At 37.5% G+C, this 24,857-nt stretch overlaps 3 protein-coding genes across 3 annotated transcripts; all 3 read right to left on the reverse strand.

Annotated features, from left to right (window-relative positions):
• Positions 1–3,151: 3,151 nt before the first annotated feature.
• LOC127428508 (odorant receptor 131-2-like) lies at positions 3,152–4,108 on the reverse strand. Its single transcript, XM_051676935.1, has one exon. The coding sequence runs from the start codon at positions 4,106–4,108 to the stop codon at positions 3,152–3,154; it is 957 nt and encodes a 318-aa protein (XP_051532895.1).
• Positions 4,109–10,334: 6,226 nt separating this feature from the next.
• Positions 10,335–11,288, reverse strand: LOC127428547 (odorant receptor 131-2-like). Its single transcript, XM_051676987.1, has one exon. It carries the CDS (start codon positions 11,286–11,288, stop codon positions 10,335–10,337), a length of 954 nt encoding a protein of 317 aa, XP_051532947.1.
• Positions 11,289–23,263: 11,975 nt separating this feature from the next.
• On the reverse strand, positions 23,264–24,211 carry LOC127428548 (odorant receptor 131-2-like). The gene has a single exon (XM_051676988.1). It carries the CDS (start codon positions 24,209–24,211, stop codon positions 23,264–23,266), a length of 948 nt encoding a protein of 315 aa, XP_051532948.1.
• Between the last annotated feature and the right edge of the window lie 646 nt (positions 24,212–24,857).

A 24,857-nucleotide genomic window follows, 5' to 3' on the forward strand; every position in this document is an offset into this window, starting at 1 on the left:
AAGTATTGGTATTATTATTATTATTATTATTATTATTACAATATTCATTATTTTAATTTTAATATTAGATCATTATTCATGTAATATTTAGCCACCATTGTGCCACGTCTAGATGTGTTCATGTTTTGTGTTTATGTTTTTTATTTTGAAAAGTAGTTCCATGTCATGTTATTTCCTATTTCCCTGCCATGACATGTGATTCCATGTTTCCCTCATGTTCTTTGTGTCTGTTTCCCATTGGTTCATAGTCTTGTTATTGGTTCTATCATGTCATTGGTTTATGCTCATTGTCTTGTTATCTTGTTTAGAGTTCTGTTTGTTCACTGGTTTATGTTTCCCCTGTCCATGTATTTAAGTCTCATGTTTCCATTGTGTCTGGGTTAGGTATTGTTTGTTTGTGGTCCTGGTCCTGGTCCTGGTCCTGTTTAGTGTCAAGTTTGTTTGGTTTCATGTTTCTGGATTTACCACATATATAAGGAATAAACTGCACTTGGGTTCTTACTCTTCATCATCTTACACATTGCAAGAACCAACATCAGTTTTTTTATTTTATTTTTTTTATTTTTTATTTTTTAAGTTATTAACTTGATTGATCTGTCTTTTTTGCCTATGTGACATAAACCATTTTAGTTACAGACTTAAGTCATCAAGCATTATGTTTCAAGCATTATATTATCAATATAATCAACAATGAGTGCATTAAGTTCTGCATACTGTATTTAAAAAAACACACCTTTCTGGAAGGCCAACCAGATAGATATGATTCAAGAACAGATCCTGTTTTACAGGTATGGTCAGTTGCACGATTAACCCCCTGTCATCTGTGACCTGAATAGCACTACATTCAGTGACTAATATGTTGGTACCACTTTAAACAATTTGTGCAAAACTAGTTTTTACAAACTGCCTCAATTAATGTTACAAAGTGTTACATGCTTTTCATAAAATATGTCATGATTTGGGTGTTAGCTAATTCATTATTTGTATCTGCTGAACTAAACACCAAAGAGAGATACAATGGGAAGGATGAACTAAAACGATTCAAGTCATTTCCAAAAGATGAAAAGCTAGAGGATGAACATGAATGTTTAAATATGAAGTCTTGTTCAGTCTGATGAATCGCAGCACTGGTGAGTCACTTTCACTGAATTACCACTCAGTTGAACAGGCCCAAACACAGTCGCATTCTGAATATGAGTGAGTTATATCCAGATGTCATTTCTTAAACAGCCATTAGTCTTGACCGCATGGAAAGTCTATTTAGATGAATCTTTTAATAACAAATGTGTTTGTGTTTGTTGTGAATGAGAGCAGGCCCTAAGGACTATTAGCAAGATCTGTGTTGGAAAAATCTCTGCCAGTCCTTCTAGCAACACCTATTCCCAAACTTAAAAAATCTTAAAAACAAACAGACCTGAAAAGTGAACATTAATAATTCATGTGATTGCAAACTATGAGGCAGCAGAGGAAGTTCCAGTGGGGGTGTTTGTTCATGATACTCTGGAGTTTTCAGGTCTGCAAATTACAGATGGGAAAGATAAAGGTGAAGTTTTAATATATGGTGTAATGTCATGTCTAATATGTCATCATATGTAGGCCTTATTGAGGCTGACCACAAACAAATCACAGATTCATTGTGAATTGTAGTATATATAATTTACCAATAAGGTTTTGTCTTGAAGGTGCTTTTCGGGGCGCATAGGCAGACAATGAATTCACAATGATTCCACATTCTAAATATCATTTTGAATGTATTACTTTAATTGTAACATTTAAAAACTGAAGGGCAGGGGACAGATCGTGTGCCTAGTTGTTTACATTTAGACTTTCTGTGTGTCCGTCTGTTCATCTGTCTATCTGTAGATTTTGACTTCTTAAAGATGGCCTTGCACTATATTATTTGAAATTACACACTTCTGTCACATAATTTAGTGAATAATTTATACCAGTTCTAATGAGTCCTAATAGAAATAAACGATTCTTCATGTTCAAGCTGTGGTATAGAATAAAAATGAAAACAGTATGTGGAAGTGAAAGTGCTAAAGATAGACAGTGGTTGTGCAAACAGTGCAGGGCTGTTCAGAGGTCAGTGAGTGGGAGTGTGTTGGCAGTCCTGTCCAGTAAATACAATCACTCAGAGATGAACTGAAAACTTGTGCACAAACAGTTTCAAGGAGACAGAATGTGGGCCAGAAAGACTCCTGTTCCTGTTCTCCTGTCAGTGAGTAATGCGGCCAAAGTTGATCATCATTTTCAAGTCACACTGACAACAGGGCCCAAAGTGGAGTGAACTAACTAGGAAATCATGATCTAATTTATTGATTTCGCCTCTACCTTTCTTAATAAGAGAGTCCAATCTTTCAGGTTACCTCTGTGTAGCACTTCAAATGACCTCACTGGGACTTAGCAAAACCAATATTAGCTGCTTTCATAACATGTGACTTCACAGAAGTTTATGCTCAGTTCCTAATTGATGATAAATGTGAAGTATCCTCAATCAAATGACTTCTGCAGTCACAGCTTGTTTAAAACTATAAAACTTAAAGTAATAATAACCCAAAAATAACAATTCTATCACCATTTACTCAGTCTCACGGTGTTCCAAATTGTATGGAAAAAAATGCAATGAAAGTGAATTGTGTGAGACTAAAATACTGTCTAACATCTCCTTTTGTGTTCAACAGCAGAAAAAAAGGCACAGGGGTCTAACAACGTTGTTAATCACATTAAATATTCATAACATGGCCACTTTGGCTCATGGCCTTTTATTATTATGTTTGATCAGTTTTCTCTAACTACTATCTTATTTCAGCAACCAGATGTGATGTCAGCAGCAAATGAAAGTTTGATCAAGTGATCAGTAATGAGACTACTTTGTTCCTCTCATTGTTTTATTGTGAGTGAGGCAGCAAATGAATTACCTCAATAACAGTTAAGCAAACAAACTAAAAACACAGTTTTAAAACATTGTAAAATACACGATTGCTTGTTTTGCCACAGGTCATTTGTTTTAATCTGGTTAAACATCAATTGCTTATCAAATCAAGTTACTAACAAATTGTTTACAATTATAGAGATTTACCTTTTTATTTCAGAAAATGAAAGTAGAAAATCAGAACCAAAATAAGTGCTATTTTTCCAAACCTTGTTACTAAACGCGTCCTTCTATGACAACTGGTTTGATTTTGCCTTTACCACATGTGAAGTAGTATTTAAACAGACTACTAAAAGCTTGGTCTCTCAGGCCATATATAAGAGGACTTAGACACCTTGGGAAAATTATAAACACTAAAAAGCAAAAATACATTACATTTAATGAAGTCATATAGTCGGTATAAACAAAAATAGCCTCTTGGATAACTCCAACTAAAATGGATGCAGCACCAAGACCCAGTTGTATTAGATGTAACAGTACAGTCTTGTTGGCTTTTTTGGCCGACACCTTATCACCGGAGGCTGATTTAGCCACAATTGCTATAGATGCATAGGTAAAGATAATAATAAAACACACAGACACAAAAAATATACAAGTAAAGGCTATATCGAGTTTCTTATATATCTGCAGCCTGAAAAGAGTGGTTCTCGAACAGAACAAATTCATTGCTGTGTTTGTGGAATCAATGGCATAGAAAATAATCATTTCAGACAGGGATTGAATCAAGCCTATCATCCAGACAACACCAATGGCCATGTGAGTTCTTCCATAAGTCGTGATATCTGCATGTCTGAGAGGGAAGCAGATGGCCACATATCTTTCCAGTGACATCAAAGCCAGATTTAGGGTAGAAACCTGAAAGAGGGCTGTTGCAGCAACGAGAAGGATGAGACAGACATTTTTCATTATAGAAAGCCTACTAATGCCATATAAATACAACACTACACTCATAATAAGATTGAGTGTATCAACCCAAAGCATGTGACCAAACAGAATATAGCGAGATGTCTCCTTAAAAAATGTCTTTTTCCTTAAGGTAAAAATCATGACTCCATTGACAAATAGGAAGATAACACATGGGGGCACAAATAAAAATGCCTTCATTGGTGCATCTCGATCCACCATCAATAGAGTCTGAGTGAAGTTAGATTTAGAATTGTTTAAATTAGCCATCTTCAGAAGACATGAAGATCAATTGACCACAGCTGCTGTTATAGAACATTGATTTAGAATAATACTGCAATCTACAAAGTCCTTGTAGCTGCAAATAAACAGATGCTCGCCAGGTGTTGTTGCTGCAGGCAGCAGAATCACCAGAGTGCTACCAGAGCATCACATTTTAAATATCATTAAATGCATGGTATAGTTATGTAATCAAGTACGTATTGAGTCCCAGAGGTTGGTTTGTGTGTGTGTGCATATAAAAGCCGGTGACAATAGAAATAGTTTCTAGAGTGTGTTTTTCACCAATAATTGTCTTGCTAATGAGTATCATCCAGTATATAGTACATCCCAATGGTTTATGTATGTCTCTGTGCATTTCTGGAGCTCTTTGTATGTGTATGTGTGAGCAAATGTGTCTGTAAGAAGTTAATGTAGCCTATGTGTTTGTCTCTCACACTATTTTTTAAAAGATAACCATTTTAATGGAGTTAGATCCTCTCTTAAAAAGAAGGTTATTTAATGATATTAGTTATATTTAGAACCACATCTACCTGAAGAAATTTATACAGTATAACAGCAACCTCTAAAAGGAATATTCCAGGTTCAATACACGACAGCATTTGTGGCATAATATTGATTAGCACAAAAATGTATTTCGACTCGTCCCTTCTTTTCTTTCATTTTTTTTTTTTTCTAAAAATCTAAAATTTAGGTTACAATGACAGTGAATGTGGCCAATTTTTTGAAAGGTTTAAACACAGAAATGTAAAGCTTATAATTTTATTAAAGCACTTGCATTTATTCTTCTTTTAAAACGTGTGTATTATTTGAGCTGTAAAGTTGTTTAAATTTTAATTTTTACAGTCGTTTGAGGGTTTTAGGGTTTGTTGACATTACTTCACCATGGTAATGAAGTTGTAAAACTGGCTATAACTTTACACAGAAAAGGTTAGTAAGCGATTTTATCACACTAAAATCATGTTTATCCTTTATGTCTTGTGGCTATACTTTTAAAACAGTGATTATTCTAAAGATAAATATTTGGCCCCATTCACTTCCATTGTAAGCGCCTCACTGTAACCTCAATTTTGTTTTTTTTTTAAAGAAAAGGAGGGACGAGTTGAATTTATTTATTTATTTATTTTTCATTTTTTTGTGGTAATCAATATTATGCCACAAATGCTATGCGCTATGACCGTGCACAACGTCTTATCCAATTTCCGTGAGATTGCTAATTCTAAGTACAATTTTCGTGCCAGCGCAAATCGCAAGTGACCGTGGATGGGAGTGTTTGCACTACTGTAGGTGTAGGTGCGCAAACTGTGGGTGTATTGTATATTAATGAAGTGCCGCAATTTGCTATTTTCCTGAGCTAAATGTCATTGCGCTAAGACGTTTCAATACTACCACTTAACTCAGCGCAAATTCCAAATTCAGTTCCTGCATTTGCAGTTTGGAGATTTCACCAGCAGGTGGTAATAAAGTCCACATCTAAACTCTGAAAGTACAGAACATCAAATAATGTCCTTGACAATCGCTGTTGAAGCCGTCTTTTGAAACAAAAAATTATGAGATTTGTGTTTCATTTTCTAGAGGTCATGGTTTATTTTTTCTGTTATTATTATAATTTTTATTGTTATGTTTATATGTATTATTATTGTTTATTTACAATTGTATTTATAATTAAATTTGTAGTCTGTTAGTAATTTTCTACCTGTTGTCATAGAGTGATTTTTAAGTCACTGCAAAAGGGGCTGATGGAAGAAGAGTAAAATGTTTCGTTATTTAGATTTTATTTTCATTCGTTTGAAGAATATTTTTAATGTAGAATTTTTTTTTTAAAGTGCATGCTGAAACAATCACTGTTAATACTAGCCATGATTTGTGTGTCATGAAAATGATTAATAATGCATACATTCTCTAATTTAACAGAGCGTACATCCAAATTCTGACAAGAATCGCATTTTCCATATGCAAAAAAGGAGGATGTCACTGTCATAGAAATATGCCTGACATTCATCAAGGATGCAGTTACTGCACATTTTTTCTATTTCTTTCAATTTTCGAATTCTATTCTTCTAATTCAGTGCATACAGTCCATTTTCACTACCAACGTCTTATGAATGTACTGTCTTTGTTTATATTGCTGATGCTTGGAATGGATTATATAATAGGATGCAGATGGTGGAATAACCGGAGAAGAACCTCAGAATTAAATTGCACTTGACCCATCCCATTTGCGCATTGCGCAGGAAGATTTCGCCAACCCCACTTGTGCCTAGACTTAGCGCATGCTTGCATGAAAACACCAAAACTGCATGGCCATGCCATTGACTTTGCGTTTATGACTTAAAGCATTATGCTGTGCCTAAAGTGGTTTGACAAGTCATTTGTTTGAAATCTGAAAACGAGCATTTAAAATTTATTTTTATTTATTAATTTATTTATTTTTGCAGAATGTAACTGAAAATGTGAAAAGGGTACATTTCAATTGTTCCGGAGTGAACATTTTTTAATTTTTAAATGCTGTAACCAGATTAAAACCAGTTAATTGTGTTCCAATTTTTTTGTGTGTGTGTGTGTGTGTGTGTGTGCCTAATTGCACATTGTGGATGTAGCCTTCCGGGACATGCTGAAGACCTTTTTAACAACTACATATAATTATTACATATACATATAATTATGTTTAAACCAGATACAAGGAACAATATTAGAGGTAAAAAGTACATTTCTCAGTTGTTTTCAAGTCTTCACTGAATTATTGTTAATTACAGTTTTTCTCAAATGATTTAAATCATTTCTCTGAAACTATTTTCAGCTATAGACACAACTCTACAATTGCAATAACAAATGTATCATAAAAATCCACAATACAGACCTTTTTCCATGTGTTTTTGTAAAATGTCTCTAAATTTCTAGTTGTTCCTGCCAAGGGTTAAGCAGCCAGGGAGGACGTGGGGAACACGTCCCTTGCACTCTTTAAAAAAGATGATTCGGGGGGCCTGGGTAGCTTGGCCCGGTTGCTAGAGAGGATAGAGTCACATGGGGTAACCTCCTCGTGGTCACTATAAAGTGGTTCTTGCTCTCGATGGGGCGCGTGGTGAGTTGTGCGTGGATGCCGCAGAGAATATAGTGAAGCCTCCACATGCACTGTGTCTCCGCGGTAACGTGCTCAACAGGCCACGTGATAAGATGACGGTCTCAGACATGGAGGCAACTGAGATTTGTCCTCCGCCACCCAGGTTGAGGTGAGTCACCACGCCACCACGAGGACTTAGAGCGCATTGGGAATTGGGCATTCCAAATTGGGGAGAAAAGGGGAGAAAAAAAAAAGTTGATTCGGTCCCCCCACTTTTCCAAGCTAAACCCATACCGAGTCTAAATGGTGGATTTGTATTCAGTATTCTTCACGTTTTGTTACTTTGGGCTGATTGAGCAACCATCCAGCCAATCACAGGTGAGTTTCATGAGCCGAAACAACCCTTACATAATAGGCCGTCAGTCAGACAGTCTAATCCATGCGTTAATTTCTACAAAGTTGCTTTAAACAACGCTCCTTTATCCATATTGTTTATCGGCGTTGATGTTGATCTAAATAAATAATCTAGAGATGAAGATTACACAAATGGCATATCGGCATATATTGGCATATCGTTCTTGATTGGCAGCATTACATGAAATGCACTGCAGAAAAACAAAACAGAGGCATACATTGTAAGTGGATTTTATATCAGCGCCTGAGTCTTCATTAAGTTATGCTTTTTACATTATGTTTGTGAGGTAATAGTTTGATCAGTTCTTTTGGCCAATTTAAGCAGATTACTAGATCTGTGTTAAATATGTAAAGCTATTTTTAATATCAGCTCCTGTTTTTTAACTCTATGTTGGTGTGCAGTCGACAAACTGTAAGAAAAAAAGATAAATCTGCTGTGTTCTTAGAACACATTCATTTTACTGAAGTCAATAGATATGTAGACATGCTTTTTTTATACATGAAAATGTACAGACGTTATTGAAACTCATGATAATGTAAGACTATTATTGTTGTCTTTTGATAAAAGTCATGCCTAGCAGCTCACAAACTGTAGGGAAAATATAGGCTTTGTTCATATAATGCATAAAACCGCTACTAAATTATTTTGTAGGTCTGTAGACATACAAATTTTAAAGGATTAAAAGTTTCTTTTGATTGTTGATTCAGTGACTCATTTCACACAAAACATCAACCGGTGGCATGATCAGAATTGGTCACTGAACTAATCATTAAATGGATCTGAACGAATTTTGGTGAACGTAGTCAAAACACTCAAGCCACTTGGATAAATTTAAATCTCACAATGTACAAGCACAGAGTAAAAAATTTAATTGTGCACATGCACAATTGGCATTATTGTCATTGATTAAATAATTTATTCAAGGACCAGCTTGTGCTCAGTCTTTTATTGTCATGTGTGAAACAGAAGCAAGTGCTCTAAAAGATGTGCTATATGTTTGCAGCAAATATTGCAAAATTTTGCATTTAATTTGCAATACCTGAACCTTTAAAATACTACAAATACTACAAGTATATAATATTTATATATTACTATAATACTTATATGTGTGTATTAATATATACTGTAATATATAAATACTGCATTGTAAGTGTTGGGTCTGTGTGAGCCACCTACTGACAGCTGTGTCCCCCCACTTTTAAAATGACTGCTACACCCCTAGTTCCTGCTCTTCCTCTGGAAAGAGGATGAGAAAGTTTACTGAAAAAATAAATAAAGTAACAGTCTTGCTAGATTGTATGGACCTAAGACAGAACTGTAAGCACAGATGGTGATTGTGGACAATGACTGTGGCATGCGGACCAATGCCATTCCTCCCTCTTCTTCTTTTTTGTTGTGACTGAAGTCACTGTAGATCTGCTCACATTAGGCTGAACACTGTGTGTCTCAGAGAGACCGTGATTCATAACATGATCAATTAGAGGGACTCTCAGATAATTTCAGCCTCTTCTGTGTCTTCTTTACTCAAACTCTTCCACCCTGCTGTCCTCTTTCTCTCTGCTCACCATCATTACACCATCTCTGTTTGGTCTTTCCTCAACTCTTTCAATGCTCACCCCTGAAAGAGTAAAGAAAAACCTTCCCCTGATCTCATCACTTCTTCCTCCTATTTCCTCTTCCTTTACCCTCTCTACCTCTTCTCAGTTTGCACCTCTTCTTCATCTTGTTCTTCCTCTTCTTTCTCCTCATTGTTTGTTTGCTCTGAATTTTCATTTTCAATTTGAATATTATAGATAGCAGTGTCATGAAAGTTGTGTGAAAATGTTAGTAAATTGCATTTTCTTTGCTGTGTGCATTATTAACACAGTAGATATCAATGTGAAGAGATTTGACAGCCTGACTTGTGCATCTGAGAATATGACTTTAATTTAGTTTTTAAATCATGAATCTTGGATCAGAGGTATTCGTGTGTAGTTTTTCGAGAAAATTATGAAAATTGTACAAAATATTCAAGAAAGTGTTCAGATGGCTGTGTTGAATGTTTTAAGAGTAGTGACTTGAGTTTGGAAAAATGTGTGAAATCGATCGCTAAAAACTGTAAAAAAAAAAAAAAATTTTAAAAAATTTAAAAAAAAACTGTTCTGCTGTTGTTACAAGCTGAAGAACCCTTATCTTTTCTTGAGAGTGGGTCAGTATTGGCAGCAAATTCGCTCAATTAAAGGGTGTAATTCGTTTCAGAGCACATCGTTCACATTTAGAATACAATGTCGCATTTTATTTCCATGAAAAAGTATAAAATGATAAATACAAAATAATCCAAATGGTAACTGTGATAATGTTTATGTTGTGTAAACAGAATAATTCCAAAAACATTGAAAAAAGTGAAAAACAATCCTTAAAAACCACTTTTCCCAATATCTGTGGTCACACTGAAAATAAACCAAATTATTCCCATGTTTACAGTAATAAGACTTCTTATTGCACAACTTAGTACAACTAAGTGTGACACATCTGGTAAACAAAAAGGGGTTTATATGTTTGCTGAACTCCAATATCTCAATATAAGACATATACATAATATATCAATATCAGTCATATTTCATGATTATGGAGAATGTTCTTAAATTTCAGAAAAGAAAATGAAATTCAAAGGTTATTTTCTACTAAAGCATTTAAAGGAACATTTTCAATAAGTTCAAAGTCAGCACTATAGTAACTGCTACATTTCAACCTCCTGCTACTTAATGTGTCTCTGCATGACAACTGTTTTTCTTTTTGAGACCAAATGTGAAGTAGTATTTAAATAAATAGCTAAAGGCCTGATCTCTCAGGCCATATATAAGAGGACTTAGACATTTTGGGAAAATTACAAACACTACAAAGCAAAAATACATTATGTGTAATGAAGTTATATAGTCGGAATAAACAAACATGGCCTCTTGGATAACTCCAACTAAAATGGATGCAGCACCAAGACCCAGTTGTATTAAATGTAACAGTACAGTCTTGTTGGCTTTTTTGGCTGACACCTTATCACCGGAGGCTGATTTAGCCACAATTGCTATAGATGCATAGGTAAAGATAATAATAAAACACACAGACACAAAAAATACACACGTAAAGGCTATTTCAAGTTTCTTATATATATGCAGCCTGAAAAGAGTGGTTCTTGAGCAGAACAAATTCATTGCTGTGTTTGTGGAATCAATGGCATAGTAAATAATCATTTCAGAAAAGCACTGAATTAAACCAATCATCCAGACAACACCAATGGCCATGTGAGTTCTACCGTAAGTCGTGATATCTGAATGCCTGAGAGGAAAACAAATGGCCACATATCTCTCCAGTGACATCAAAGCCAGATTTAGGGTAGAAACCTGAAAGAGGGCTGTTGCAGCAACGAGAAGGAAGAGACAGACATTTTTGATAATAAAAAGCCTACTAACAGCACTCACAAACAACAGTACACTCATAAAGAGATTGAGTGTATCAACCCAAAGCATGTGTCCGAACAAAATGTAGCGAGATGCCTCCTTAAAAACTGTCTTTTTTCTCAAGGTAAAAATCTGGACTCCATTGATATAGAGGAAGATAACACATGGTGTCACAGACAAGAATGTCTTCACTGGTGCATCTCGATCCACCATCAACAGAGTCTGTGTGAGGTTAGATTTAGAATCATTAAAATTTGCCATCTTCAGAAGAGTAAAAACATGAAGCTCAACTGATCACAGCTGCAATCTGCAAAATCTACAGTAATGGCTCGCCTCGCAGGTGGTGTTGAAGGAACAGATAGAGAATCATCAGAGTACTGCCAGAGCATCACACTTTAAATATCATTAAACACATGCCATAATTATGTCATAACATACATAATGAGTCCCAGTGGCTGTTTTTGTGTGTTTGTGCATCTAAAGCTTGTAACAATCAAAGTAATAAATGTCTGCCTATAAGAAGCATATAGTACACACTGAATCCCAGTGGTTTTGGGTGCTTCTGTTTGTGTTTTGGTGTGTGAGTCTGACTCCAAGTTTTAATCCAGGCTGTGTATTTACCTCAGATTTATAAATTTAAGAAGACTCTTAGGCAGGACACTTTTGTGCTTTGTCAGTTTTAATTAGAAGACTGTTGCTTGTTGATGAAATTGATATACAGTATAATAACCATTTTTGTGTAAAATGGGCTTTGATAATATTGTTGTGTTTATTCACATTAAAAGACAGTTTAGTATTACAACCCAAAATGAAAATCCTCTCACCATTTACTCACCATCATGCCATCCCAGATGTGTATGACTTTCTTTCTTCTGCTGAACACAAACAAAGATTTTTAAAAGAATATTTGAGCTTTGTAGGTCCATACAATGCAAGTGAATGGTGGCCAGAACTTTGAAGCTCCAAAAAGAAAGAAATACAGATACATCTTGCATGGCCTGAGGGTGAGTAAATTATCAGCAAATTTTCATTTTTGGGTGAACTATTCCTTTAAGGAAGGTATAATATACAGTCAGCCGGTCGCTATTGCAAAATAAACCACGACAGGGTAATTAGGTCTTGTATTACCCTGAAGGGGTTTATTATGGGATAATGACTGTCTGACTGTATATTTCCTGCTTATAACACGGCTACCTACCAAATAAATAATTAAATAGACATCAAATATTGATTAAAAAACATTCAAATTTCACCTATTGCACTGGATTTCTTTTGGTTTTTATTTTGCAAAACTGACAGTCTGACTGCTCATTATTAAGCTTATTACAAGAATTGCCGGTCAGAAAGGTGTCCTGCATTGAGCTTCATGAGCAGCCTCATTGGCAGGGTTGCAAACCTTAACCCTAACCCTAACTTTTTAGCCTACTAGCAAACATGGCAATTTTGTTGTTGTTGTTGTTGTTGTTGTTGTTGCATTTTACAAGTGGATTTGATAGACATGAGAGACAAATAAACAATACTGTATTTAAAAGAATTGTATTATAATTTATAAATATTTAGTTGCCTGAATGTCCATATAGATTTTTTTTTCAGATAACTTATTACAACAAAACTAAATTATTAGTTTTAGTGTATTTTAAAGGACATGTTGTCATATGAACAACCACTTAGTAACTTAAGAGTCTTAAGTACACATAACGCAGTAACAGTTTTCTAAGTGAGTCAATTAATTCAGTCAGATTCATTCAGTCAGCGCCGACTGATGCATAAGTCTTATTGATTTACTAAAATGAGCTGACTCATAAGAGTCATTCATTAGGGAATCAGACAGTACTAGTAGCACTTAGTGTTTCTCTAAAAAGAACTGGCTCAAATGAGCAATTTGTTTTGGAATCGGACTACACCTGTCATGCTTTATGTCTTGCGCTGTTGATTCTGTAGCTGTGTAGTGCTGAAAAACACTGTATTTTTGTCCAGTTTTCTGTCTGCATCATGGGAAGGATGCACGTTCAAGAACTGTTAATGGAAATGAACATCATGAAAATCAATTTTGGTTCCTGCTGTTTAATGTAATTATTACCAGAGAATTGGTGTGTGGTGTTGGGTAATTAAAACTTCCTTGCTCATTCACTCAAAATCTGAGAGTGGTCTTCCCTTCTTCCGGATGGCATTAATGGTCCAAAACACTGCCTCCATCTTGCTTCTAGATTTACTGCTAACTGAGGCTAATGGCTGTTGCACACAGCACGTATATGCAGCACATAAGCGGCACTGAAACAACGCTTGTGTTTTTACACCGACAGCATTTCTGCTGCAGAAACTGCTGTGCTCTATACAGAAAATTAGGTTTGACTCTTAATAATATAGTAAGAAATAAATAATCATATACAACCATTGAATAGTGATACCTCTTTGTTCAAACACCAGCCAGAACTTTTAAGTGTTGATTTCTTTCCTCTCAAAAAGGATGCACTCCCAAAAATATGTGTTAACATAACATCTGCAACAACAGCTGAGGTAACTTCATCCCATGCTTTTTCCTTTATTAATTAATCCTTTTAAAAAGTAAGTTGACAGTCATAGAGCACTTCGTTTCGTTGTGTCTCTGCTGTTTTCAATTGTTTTTCAATGTGAACATACAGTGGACAGACTTCTTTGCCACATATGTGCCACTTTTCAGTGTCTCGTGCAAGATCGCTGCATTTTTTAACAAATAGAGCAATTTATATTTGCTGCTCGGTGGTTGTTATTTTTGGACCCTGCTCGTTGGGATTATTGACCTGTTGCTTAAATAAACATGTTTAGGCCTCATGGGCAGTAGTGGTGGTGATTTTGATTCATTTCAGTAACTCGATTCATTTAATTCCATTCACCAAAAAGATCTGTTCATTGAACATTTCTGTAAGTTACGCATTTGCGCCTGTAGATGGCACCAAATGACCATCTTTTAATTAATTGACTTGAACCAAAAGCATTTATTCATGACCAGAACAAGTCTAATTATCATTAATTAAAATTTAAGTGTCAACAGTTCTACTAAGAGACTTCAACACTGCAGAGTGTTTAAGCATCATAATCGTTTACCCCCAAATGACAACCAAAGCATATCTATCATACTATGAACTGCTGAGCATGACTATTTAATCAAGCTATACAAAAATAGAAAATACTAGCCTTCAGAATAATAATGAGTTTCAATAATGTATGTCATTTAAATCAATGTGTGGTCATCACTCACTTTTATTCATAATTAATTCGACCCCTTTTCTTGTTGAACTAGATTAACGAACTGAACGAAGGATATGCAGCTCCTCTTGTTCAGTCGAACAGATGATCATCGTTCATGATGAATGATTCATTCATCTCATTTGCAAACGAGTGCACAAGTACATTCATTTCGTTCACGAATTAAATCGGTTCAGTGAGTGGTGTATTTGTTCAGTTGTTCAAACCAATGCTATTCTCCTTAACAGCCCACTCTCAAATGCTATTGGCTCACACTAAAGTCAGTCTCTAAAAGCAACACAAATGGAATTTGCATGTCTACAAATGTATGAAGACATTTAAAAATTTGAGTTTAAACACAGTAACCATTTTCACATAAATGGCAGGTCTTATTTTTCCTATATTTGTCCAATGCTGTGCTTAACTTTTACCAAGACATAGTGTACTGTGCACCAAAGCACGACATTTCCATTCGTATTTCATGTCCTTTTAACTGTATTGTCTTCAATCATTTTTACACATAAAAAATTGGGGATTATGTTTTGAGCATACCTATGAACTTATCTCAAATCAAATCAAATCAAATCACTTTAATTTCACACAGCCATATACACAAGTGCAATGGTGTGTGAAATTCTTGGGTGCAGTTCCGATCAACATAGCAGTCGTGACAGTGATGAGACATATACCAATTTACAATAACATCAAATTAACAACACAATTTAAACATCTGTTATACACATTATTACACTCAACAATATACAAATAATAACATACACTGTACAGTATACAATACGCTGTTTTTGTTTTTTTTTGTTTTTTGTTTTTTTACTATATAGATACACATTATTCAATAAAAATTAAAAATTAAAATATATATATAAAAAAAAAAATATATATATATATATATATATATATATATATATATATATATATATATATATATATATATATACAGGTGCATCTCAATAAATTAGAATGTCGTGGAAAAGTTCATTTATTTCAGTAATTCAACTCAAATTGTGAAACTCGTGTATTAAATAAATTAAATGCACACAGACTGAAGTAGTTTAAGTCTTTGGTTCTTTTAATTGTGATGATTTTGGCTCATATTTAACAAAAACCCACCAATTCACTATCTCAAAAAATTAGAATATGTCATAAGACCAATAAAAAAAATAATTTTTAGTGAATTGTTGGCCTTCTGGAAAGTATGTTCATTTACTGTATATGTACTCAATACTTGGTAGGGGCTCCTTTTGCTTTAATCATTGCCTCAATTCGGCGTGGCATGGAGGTGATCAGTTTGTGGCACTGCTGAGGTGGTATGGAAGCCCAGGTTTCTTTGACAGTGGCCTTCAGCTCATCTGCATTTTTTGGTCTCTTGTTTCTCATTTTCCTCTTGACAATACCCCATAGATTCTCTATGGGGTTCAGGTCTGGTGAGTTTGCTGGCCAGTCAAGCACACCAACACCATGGTCATTTAACCAACTTTTGGTGCTTTTGGCAGTGTGGGCAGGTGCCAAATCCTGCTGGAAAATGAAATCAGCATCTTTAAAAAGCTGGTCAGCAGAAGGAAGCATGAAGTGCTCCAAAATGTCTTGGTAAACGGGTGCAGTGACTTTGGTTTTCAAAAAACACAATGGACCAACACCAGCAGATGACATTGCACCCCAAATCATCACAGACTGTGGAAACTTAACACTGGACTTCAAGCAACTTGGGCTATGAGCTTCTCCACCCTTCCTCCAGACTCTAGGACCTTGGTTTCCAAATGAAATACAAAACTTGCTCTCATCTGAAAAGAGGACTTTGGACCACTGGGCAACAGTCCAGTTCTTCTTCTCCTTAGCCCAGGTAAGACGCCTCTGACGTTGTTTGTGGTTCAGGAGTGGCTTAACAAGAGGAATACGACAACTGTAGCCAAATTCCTTGACACGTCTGTGTGTGGTGGCTCTTGATGCCTTGACCCCAGCTTCAGTCCATTCCTTGTGAAGTTCACCCAAATTCTTGAATCGATTTTACTTGACAATCCTCATAAGGCTGCGGTTCTCTCGGTTGGTTGTGCATCTTTTTCTTCCACACTTTTTCCTTCCACTCAACTTTCTGTTAACATGCTTAGATACAGCACTCTGTGAACAGCCAGCTTCTTTGGCAATGAATGTTTGTGGCTTACCCTCCTTATGAAGGGTGTCAATGATTGTCTTCTGGACAACTGTCAGATCAGCAGTCTTCCCCATGATTGTGTAGCCTAGTGAACCAAACTGAGAGACCATTTTGAAGGCTCAGGAAACCTTTGCAGGTGTTTTGAGTTGATTAGCTGATTGGCATGTCACCATATTCTAATTTTTTGAGATAGTGAATTGGTGGGTTTTTGTTAAATGTGAGTCAAAATCATCACAATTAAAAGAACCAAAGACTTAAACTACTTCAGTCTGTGTGCATTGAATTTATTTAATACACAAGTTTCACAATTTGAGTTGAATTACTGAAATAAATGAACTTTTCCACGACATTCTAATTTATTGAGATGCACCTGTATATATAGAATGTACAGTATTGTACTGTATTGACATTCAGGCTGTCAGTTGATAGTCAGTTGTTAAGAGAGACATAATATAATAATAATATAATTTATGACAGTCCGGTGTGAGATATAAGAGTAAGGGTAATAAAGTGCGGTGCTGATGTATATTGATCATGAGAGATCAAGAGTTCAGAAGTCTGATTGCTTGGGGGAAGAAGCTATCATGGAGTCGGCTGGTGCGGGTCCTGATGCTGCGATACCGCCTACCTGATGGTAGCAGTGAGAACAGCCCATGGCTCGGGTGGCTGGAGTCTCTGATGATCCCCCGAGCTTTTTTCACACACCGCCTTGTATATATTTCCTGGAGGGAGGGAAGCTCACCTCCGATGATGTGTTTGGCAGTTCGCACCACCCTTTGCAGTGCTTTGCGGTTGTGAGCGGTGCTATTGCTGTACCAGGCGGAGATACAGCCAGTCAGGATGCTCTCCACAGTGCAGGTGTAGAACCGTGTGAGGATGTGGCGGTTCATTCCAAACTTCCTCAGCCGTCTCAGGAAGAAGAGGCGCTGATGAGCCTTCTTCACAACGACTTCAGTGTGGACGGACCATGTGAGTTCCTCAGTGATGTGGACACCCAGGAACTTGAAGCTGCTGACTCTCTCCACTGGTGCTCCATTGATGGTGATGGGACTGTGTTCTCTGTCTTTTCTTCTGAAGTCCACCACAAGCTCCTTTGTCTTACTGACGTTGAGGGAGAGGTTGTGCTCCTGACACCAGTGTGTCAGAGTGTGCACCTCCTCTCTGTAGGCTGTTTCATCATTGTCAGTGATCAGACCTACCACCGTTGTGTCATCAGCAAACTTAATGATGGCATTGGAGCTATGTGTTGCCACACAGTCATGTGTGTACAAGGAATACAGTAGTGGGCTGAGAACACAGCCCTGTGGGGCTCCAGTGTTGAGGATCAGCGATGAGGAGATGTTGCTGCCTATTCTAACCACCTGGCGTCTGCTTGACAGGAAGTCCAGGATCCAGCTGCACAGCGAGCTGTTTAAGCCCAGAGCCCGGAGTTTCTCATCTAGCTTGGAGGGCACTATGGTGTTGAATGCTGAGCTGTAGTCTACAAACAACATTCTCACATAAGTGTTCTTTTTTTCCAGGTGGGAGAGAGCAGTGTGTATTGTAGATGCAATGGCATCATCAGTGGAGTGGTTGTTGCGGTAAGCAAACTGCAGCGGGTCAAGATTGAGTGGCAAGACAGAGCAGATGTAATCTCTGATTAGTCTCTCAAAACATTTGCTGATGATGGGGGTCAGAGCAACAGGACGCCAGTCATTTAAACAAGTTGTTTTTGATTGTTTTGGAACAGGCACAATGGTGGATGTTTTAAAGCATGTGGGGACTACAGACAAAGAGAGGGAAAGGTTGAAAATGTCCGTAAAAACACCAGCCAGCTGGTTCGCGCACGCTCTGATGATGCGGCCCGGAATGCCGTCTGGGCCCGCGGCTTTGCGGATATTCACCCGTCGGAAGGATCGTGTTACATCCGCTACAGAGACGGAGAGTGAACTAACCTCTGTAGCTTCAGCCGCGAGAGCTCTCTCCGCGAGGGTGGTGTTATTTCCCTTGAAACGAGCATAAAAAGTATTTAGCTCATCCGGTAGAGAGGCAGCGGTGTTCATGGCGGAGTTTTTATTCCCTTTAAAGTCCGTGATGATGTTAATTCCCTGCCACATGCTTCTAGAGTTGGTGGTGTTAAACTGTCCTTCAATCTTGCTCCTGTACTGGCGTTTTGCTGTTTTTTGGAGGGCATAACAGGCTTGTTTATGCTCCTCCGCGTTCCCGGAATTAAAAGCAGAGGTCCGCACATTAAGTGCCGCGCGAACATCGCTATTGATCCACGGCTTCTGATTCGGATAGATTCGTACAGTTCTGGTCGGAATCACTTCCTCTATGCACGTTCTGATGAAACACATTACGCTATCAGCGTAAAGCTCGATGTCGTCATCAGAGGTGGACCGGAACATCTCCCAGTCCGTGTGATCAAAACAGTCTTGTAGCATAGAATCTGATTGGTCCGACCAGCACTGGATCGTTCTGAGGGCGGGTGCTTCCTGTTTCAATTTCTGCCTGTAAGCGGGCAGAAGCAGAATGGAAGAGTGGTCCGATTTGCCAAATGGTGGGCAGGGGAGGGATTTGTAGCCATCCCGGAACGGAGAGTAGCAATGATCCAAAACCCTGTCCCCTCGTGTGTTGAAACTAATGTGCTGGTGATATTTTGGTGCGACTGATTTTAAACTGGCTTTATTAAAGTCCCTGGTCACAACGAACGCGGCCTCAGGGTGCGCGGTTTCCTGCTCACTTATAATCCCATACAGTTCCTTGAGTGCCTGGTCTGTGTCGGCTTGTGGGGGAATGTACACAGCTGTGATAATGACCGCTGTGAATTCCCTCGGTAGCCAGAATGGTCGACACAGAAGCATAAGAAATTCCAGATCAGGAGAACAGAAAGACTTGATGGAATGTACGTTCCTCTGATCACACCAGGATTTGTTGATCATAAAACATACACCACCTCCTCTAGTTTTACCTGAGAGGTCTTTCGCTCTGTCCGCTCAGTGCATGGAGAACCCCGTGGGTTCGATGGCTGAGTCTGGAATCTCCGCAGACATCCAAGTTTCCGTAAGGCAGATAATGCAGCAGTCCCTCGTCTCTCGTTGGAAAGAGATCCGCGCTTTCAGCTCGCAGAGCTTGTTATCCAGCGACTGAACATTTGCCAGTAGAATAGTGGGTAGCGGGGGTCGATTTGCGCGGCGTCTTACTCTGATGAGAACGCCGGCTCTGTTTCCCCTTTTCCTCCTGCGTTTCCGTGGCCGTGCTGCCCAGACAAAGGGCTCCGCTTGCGTGTTTGTAAACAGCGGGTCGGCATTGAGGAATGTGAAGTCCAGTTTTCGGTGTGAGATCGCTGAACCAATGTCCAAAAGTGTTTGTCTGTCGTAGACAATAAGGCAGACAACATCCAAGACAAAAAACATAAGAATTGTAAACAAAACAAACAAAACATTGCTATGTTGTGTCGGAGCTCGCAACGCAGCAGCCATACTCGGCGCCATCTTGAGTCCAAAAGAGCATAATCTTAATGCATTTCACCCCTTTCTCTCAATGTTGAAGGCGATTTACTTACATGCCGAACTGAACAAAGGACATGCCTCCTCTCTCTCGTTCAGTCATTCAGCAGATCTTCATTCAAGAACGAAATGACTGTGATTCATTTAGTTTGCGAACGAGTTTACCAGTACATTCAATTCGTTGATGAATGACACTTCATCTCGTTCAGATTCAAATGACCAACTGGTTCACTGACGGGGCATATTCGTTCAGCGTGTGAAACCAATTCTATTTTCCTTCACAGCCCACACTCGAATGCTGCTGGCTTGCGCTAAAGTCAGTCTTTATAGGCATGACTAGCAGTAGAGCTCATTGGCTTCGAAGGGGAGAGACGTCAGTGAACGAGAAATATGAGTCAGTGTATGGAGGTGATCAAGAATGATTCGATCACTTAAAAGATTTGTTCAAAAAGTCCAATCACTAATCACTAATGGGCAGATCCTTCAAGGTTTCCTGGAGGGGAGGGGTGTATAAGACTCCAGTTCCACCTGGTATTACGATATGTCTGAGGTGATCCGATCACATGTGGTCAGACGAGACACATCGCTGTTTACACCTGGTATTAACAGGTGTCTAAAATGCGTATCCCGTGACCACTTCGAGGAGAGGGTCTCTTATTTTATGATGAAAAACATCAGTCACTATGTCATTGTGTTACTGCACGATAATAAACCGTGAAAAAGTTAGAAAAGACAAGGACAGTGTGAACAAAAATGCAGTTGAAATTTAATCAAAGCACAAATGCAACATTTAGAGAAAATGTATCCATTATTTTAGTGGAGTACCTGTGTTAGGGCAGCTTCAAATGTGTGTGATTCTCATCTGTGTCACTGCATGTTGATATCAGACACACTGAAGAAGACCCGTGAAGTCCTCTTGCTTGTGTATGTATCCGCTTTTTCAGATTTTTTAATCAGACGTTCTTTTGCCCTTTTTTAAACCGCACGTAACCGGCAAAGTTTAAGATGTTGATTGACAGTTGAGGGGTTGTGTAGAAGCATCTGAATATAACCATATTCACTTCTACAAGTGGGGGCTAGTTCCAACAAACAGTTCAGAGAAAGAGGAGTGAAGCAGATGTCCGTAAATTAATTGGATTTTATTTACTGAGTGAGTTACGTATGCCGTTTCACTCCCCCAGCCCCATTTCCTGTGCTCATTAACTGGGGGAGATGTATACTCAATAAAAAAATATTTTCTTTACTTAAAGGTGCTATATGTAATATTTTTACTGTACAAAATCATAAAATGACCATAATATGTCATTAGAGAATTAGGAAAAATGCAAAGTTGAAATACTGGCTTCTCCGATAACAATGCTTCAGCCAGTATATTCTACTTTGAAGTTTCCATTCCAGGCCAGAATTTCTGTTTATGTTTTGGCCTGTGTGATCCCGCCCACTGCCCACTCACCAATAGTATTTCGACACTGCCAGGTTGCCAGATTTGAACAAGTTTGCAGGGAAACAACACTGCGTGTTGCAGCCATGGAAGCCAGCAAACGAACTGGATCAGAGATAACAGATTCCACCCGACCTAAAAAGCCTCGCCATCCGTCTATAAACCACCATGACCAGAGGCGTAGTAAAACAAGGATAAATATTGGAGATGCCTTTGGAAGATGGAGACAGCTTAAAGCCCAGAAATCCTTTAAAATGGATGATGAGTTGGCTAATTTGCGTGTCAACATTCTGGCAACCCGCATGAGCTTCGAGTCTGGGGTGGGGCAGACAACTCTCCAATATTTTGAATTTGGACTGCAGTACCCATTTCAAGCGCTTGTTGTCAATCTTACATACAGCACCTTTAACGAAAATAATACAAATATTTACATAAATATTTAACTTAGACAAATTCATAATGATAATAATAATTATGATATAAACAATCATAATTTGGCTTATATAAAAATCAGTGACTCATATTCAACAAACTATAATAAATGTAATTGGCCATTACATTCAGTGCTTCACTGCTGTCTGGGACACATTCAGGATGGATAAGCAATGTGGTCACACTCCTTTTTGACTACCTCCATATGTGGTTTTTTCCGATCACAAAACATTTTAGACCCCGTTTAGTCCTGTATTTAGGGCTGACCACATGTGATTGGATCACCCGAAACGCATCTTAATACCAGGTGCAAACAGGGTCTGGGTCACATCAGCTAACTCCTATTTCTGATATACACAACCTCACTGGGCCAGTTATAAAGATACACAGCTTCTATTACTGCTACGCAGATGATGTACACAGCTTTGCCTGTCATTTCAGCTGGATGACCCCATAATCTCTGCCTACTTCTCAAATATCCCAGCCTGAATGAATGCCATGAACGCTTTTGTTTTATTTGTGAATGCAGTCTTACTTGTCACAAAGCAGTTGTAAATTGGTCTGAATTGGAAGTGGAGTGAATTAACTAGGTATTTTGATCTTGCCATTACCCTTTTTTACTGAATATACTGTATCTGTAGCCCTTTAAATGACTGACAAAACAGCATGTGGTAACAAAACAACAGGTGATTTCATAGGGTGTAGAAAAACATACAAAAATGTATACTCAGTCCCTAATTAATGTTTCAATAAATGTGTGTTCAATAAAATGTGGCCTGTGTGATACTGACACCTATACATGTTCATCTTCTATGTGATGTTCTTGACAATGTTACAAATATATCTTGTCTAACCTACTCCTTTGTCTTTCCATCCTCACTATCACAATACATTATTTATAACTTGGTCACCTTTGTCCATGCTATTTTGCACATGGGCTCTCAAGGGGCATGGGCTATGGTTTGTGAAACAAATGAGAATTTGATCTAGTGGTCAGTAATGTCACTTTATTTTATTTCTCTCATGGTTTTGTTTTCTGTCTTGACAGCAGACAGATAACAGGGGAGGCAGCAAATTAATTTCCTCAATAACAGGCTGTAAATCACATCAGAATGCATTTTAATGTCACAACTTTTGCATGAATCAGTATAAAATGACAAATGCAGAACAGCTTAATGTTTGTCACATGACCAGAATGGATGCAAAAACAATTAATCTTACACTTTTCCCATATATGTGGTCTTACTCAGTGGTTTGTACGGGCAAATATTGCGACTAAGGTTTAATATGTTTGTTAAATACACGTTTGCATGTTTCAAGGGTCAGTTATTTTAGTGTTGTTAGACACCAGTTTCCCATTACAAGTCACAAGTTTATATTTTGCAATTATTGACTATTATCTTATTCTTTTTCTCTCTATCTCCCCCCCCCCCCCCCCATATAGTTATCTATATAGTATGTAGTATTTTCAACATCATGCTACTTAATGTGTCTCTGCATGACAACTGTTTTTCTTTTTGAGACCAAATGTGAAGTAGTATTTAAATAAATAGCTAAAGGCCTGATCTCTCAGGCCATATATAAGAGGACTTAGACATCTTGGGAAAATCTGAAACACTACAAAGCAAAAATACATTACACGTACTGAAGTTACAAAGTCGGCATGAACATAAATGACTTCTTGGATAACTCCAACTAAAATGGATGCAGCACCAAGACATAGCTGCATTAGATGTAATAGGACAGTCTTGTTGGCCTTTTTGGCCGACACCTTATCACTGGAGGCTGATTTAGCCACAATTGCTATAGAGGAGTAGGTAAAGATAACAACAAAACCCACAGACACAAAAAATATGCAAGTAAAGGCTATATTGAGATTCTTATATACCTGCAGTCTTAAAAGAGTGGTTCTTGAGCAGAACACATTCATTGGTGTGTTTGTCAAATCAGTGACATAGAAAATTGTAATTTCAGACAGGGACTGAATTAAACTTATAGCCCAAACAACAACAATGGCCATGTGAGTTCTTCCATAAGTTGTGATATTTGCATGTCTGAGAGGAAAACAAATAGCTACATATCTCTCCAGTGACATCAAAGCCAGATTTAGGGTAGAAACCTGAAAGAGGGTTGTTGCAGCAACAAGAAGAAAGAGACAGACAATTTTCATAATAGAAACCCTACGAGTGGCACACATAAACAACACTACACTCATAAAGAGATTGAGTGTATCAACCCAAAGCATGTGACCAAACAGAATGTAGCGGGAGGTCTCCTGAAAAACAGTCTTTTTCCTTAAGGTAAAAATCATGACCCCATTGACAAAGAGGAAGATAACACATGGGGTCACAGACAAGAACGCCCTCACAACTTCATCCCCCAGCAATAAAATCTGATTGAGGTTAGATGTAGAATTATTTAAATTAGACATTTTTTGAAGAGTAAAGAAATAAAGATTTAACTGATCACTGCTGTTATAGCACACTAAATAATACTGCAGTCTACAAAATACTTCTAAATGAAAATCTGCAGTAGGAGGTCGCGTCACAGGTGTTGTTGGAGGAACAGAGTGTGAATGATCAGAGTGCATCACACTTTAAATATCATTATACAAAATAATGATGTCATAAAGTGCATATCGAATCCCAGTGGTTGGTTTGTTTGAGTGTGTGTGTGTTAAAAAGCTTGTGACAAAAAAGTATCAACCCTAAGCAACTAGCAGGCCTGCATACACTGTAAAAAAAAAAAAAAAATACAAAAACGGTAAAATGTCCAGCAGCAAAAGCTGCCAAACAGTTACCATAAAATTACAGTAAAATACTATACTTATTTCAACAATGAATTACTGTAAAATTACAGCTTTTCCCTGTATATATTCTTTGTAATTTTACAGCCAAATTTGAGTAGAATTACAATTTTTATTGTTAGAAAACATCTCTAAAATGTAATTAAACCAAGGAAATACTGCATAAATACAATTAAAGCCCACAATTTGAAGGTTGCTATGTTTTAAATAACAGCAGGATTATGTTGTTTCATAGAATTATTCAATCAATCTACAACATGCACCTGTCATA

This window comes from Myxocyprinus asiaticus, chromosome 38, assembly GCF_019703515.2.
Source record: "Myxocyprinus asiaticus isolate MX2 ecotype Aquarium Trade chromosome 38, UBuf_Myxa_2, whole genome shotgun sequence".
Lineage (NCBI taxonomy): Eukaryota > Metazoa > Chordata > Actinopteri > Cypriniformes > Catostomidae > Myxocyprinus > Myxocyprinus asiaticus.

Coding starts and splice junctions, on each gene's coding strand:
- LOC127428547 (XM_051676987.1), bottom strand. CDS start 11,288: ATGGCAAATTTTAATGATTCTAAATCTAACCTCACACAGACTCTGTTG.
- LOC127428508 (XM_051676935.1), bottom strand. CDS start 4,108: ATGGCTAATTTAAACAATTCTAAATCTAACTTCACTCAGACTCTATTG.
- LOC127428548 (XM_051676988.1), bottom strand. CDS start 24,211: ATGTCTAATTTAAATAATTCTACATCTAACCTCAATCAGATTTTATTG.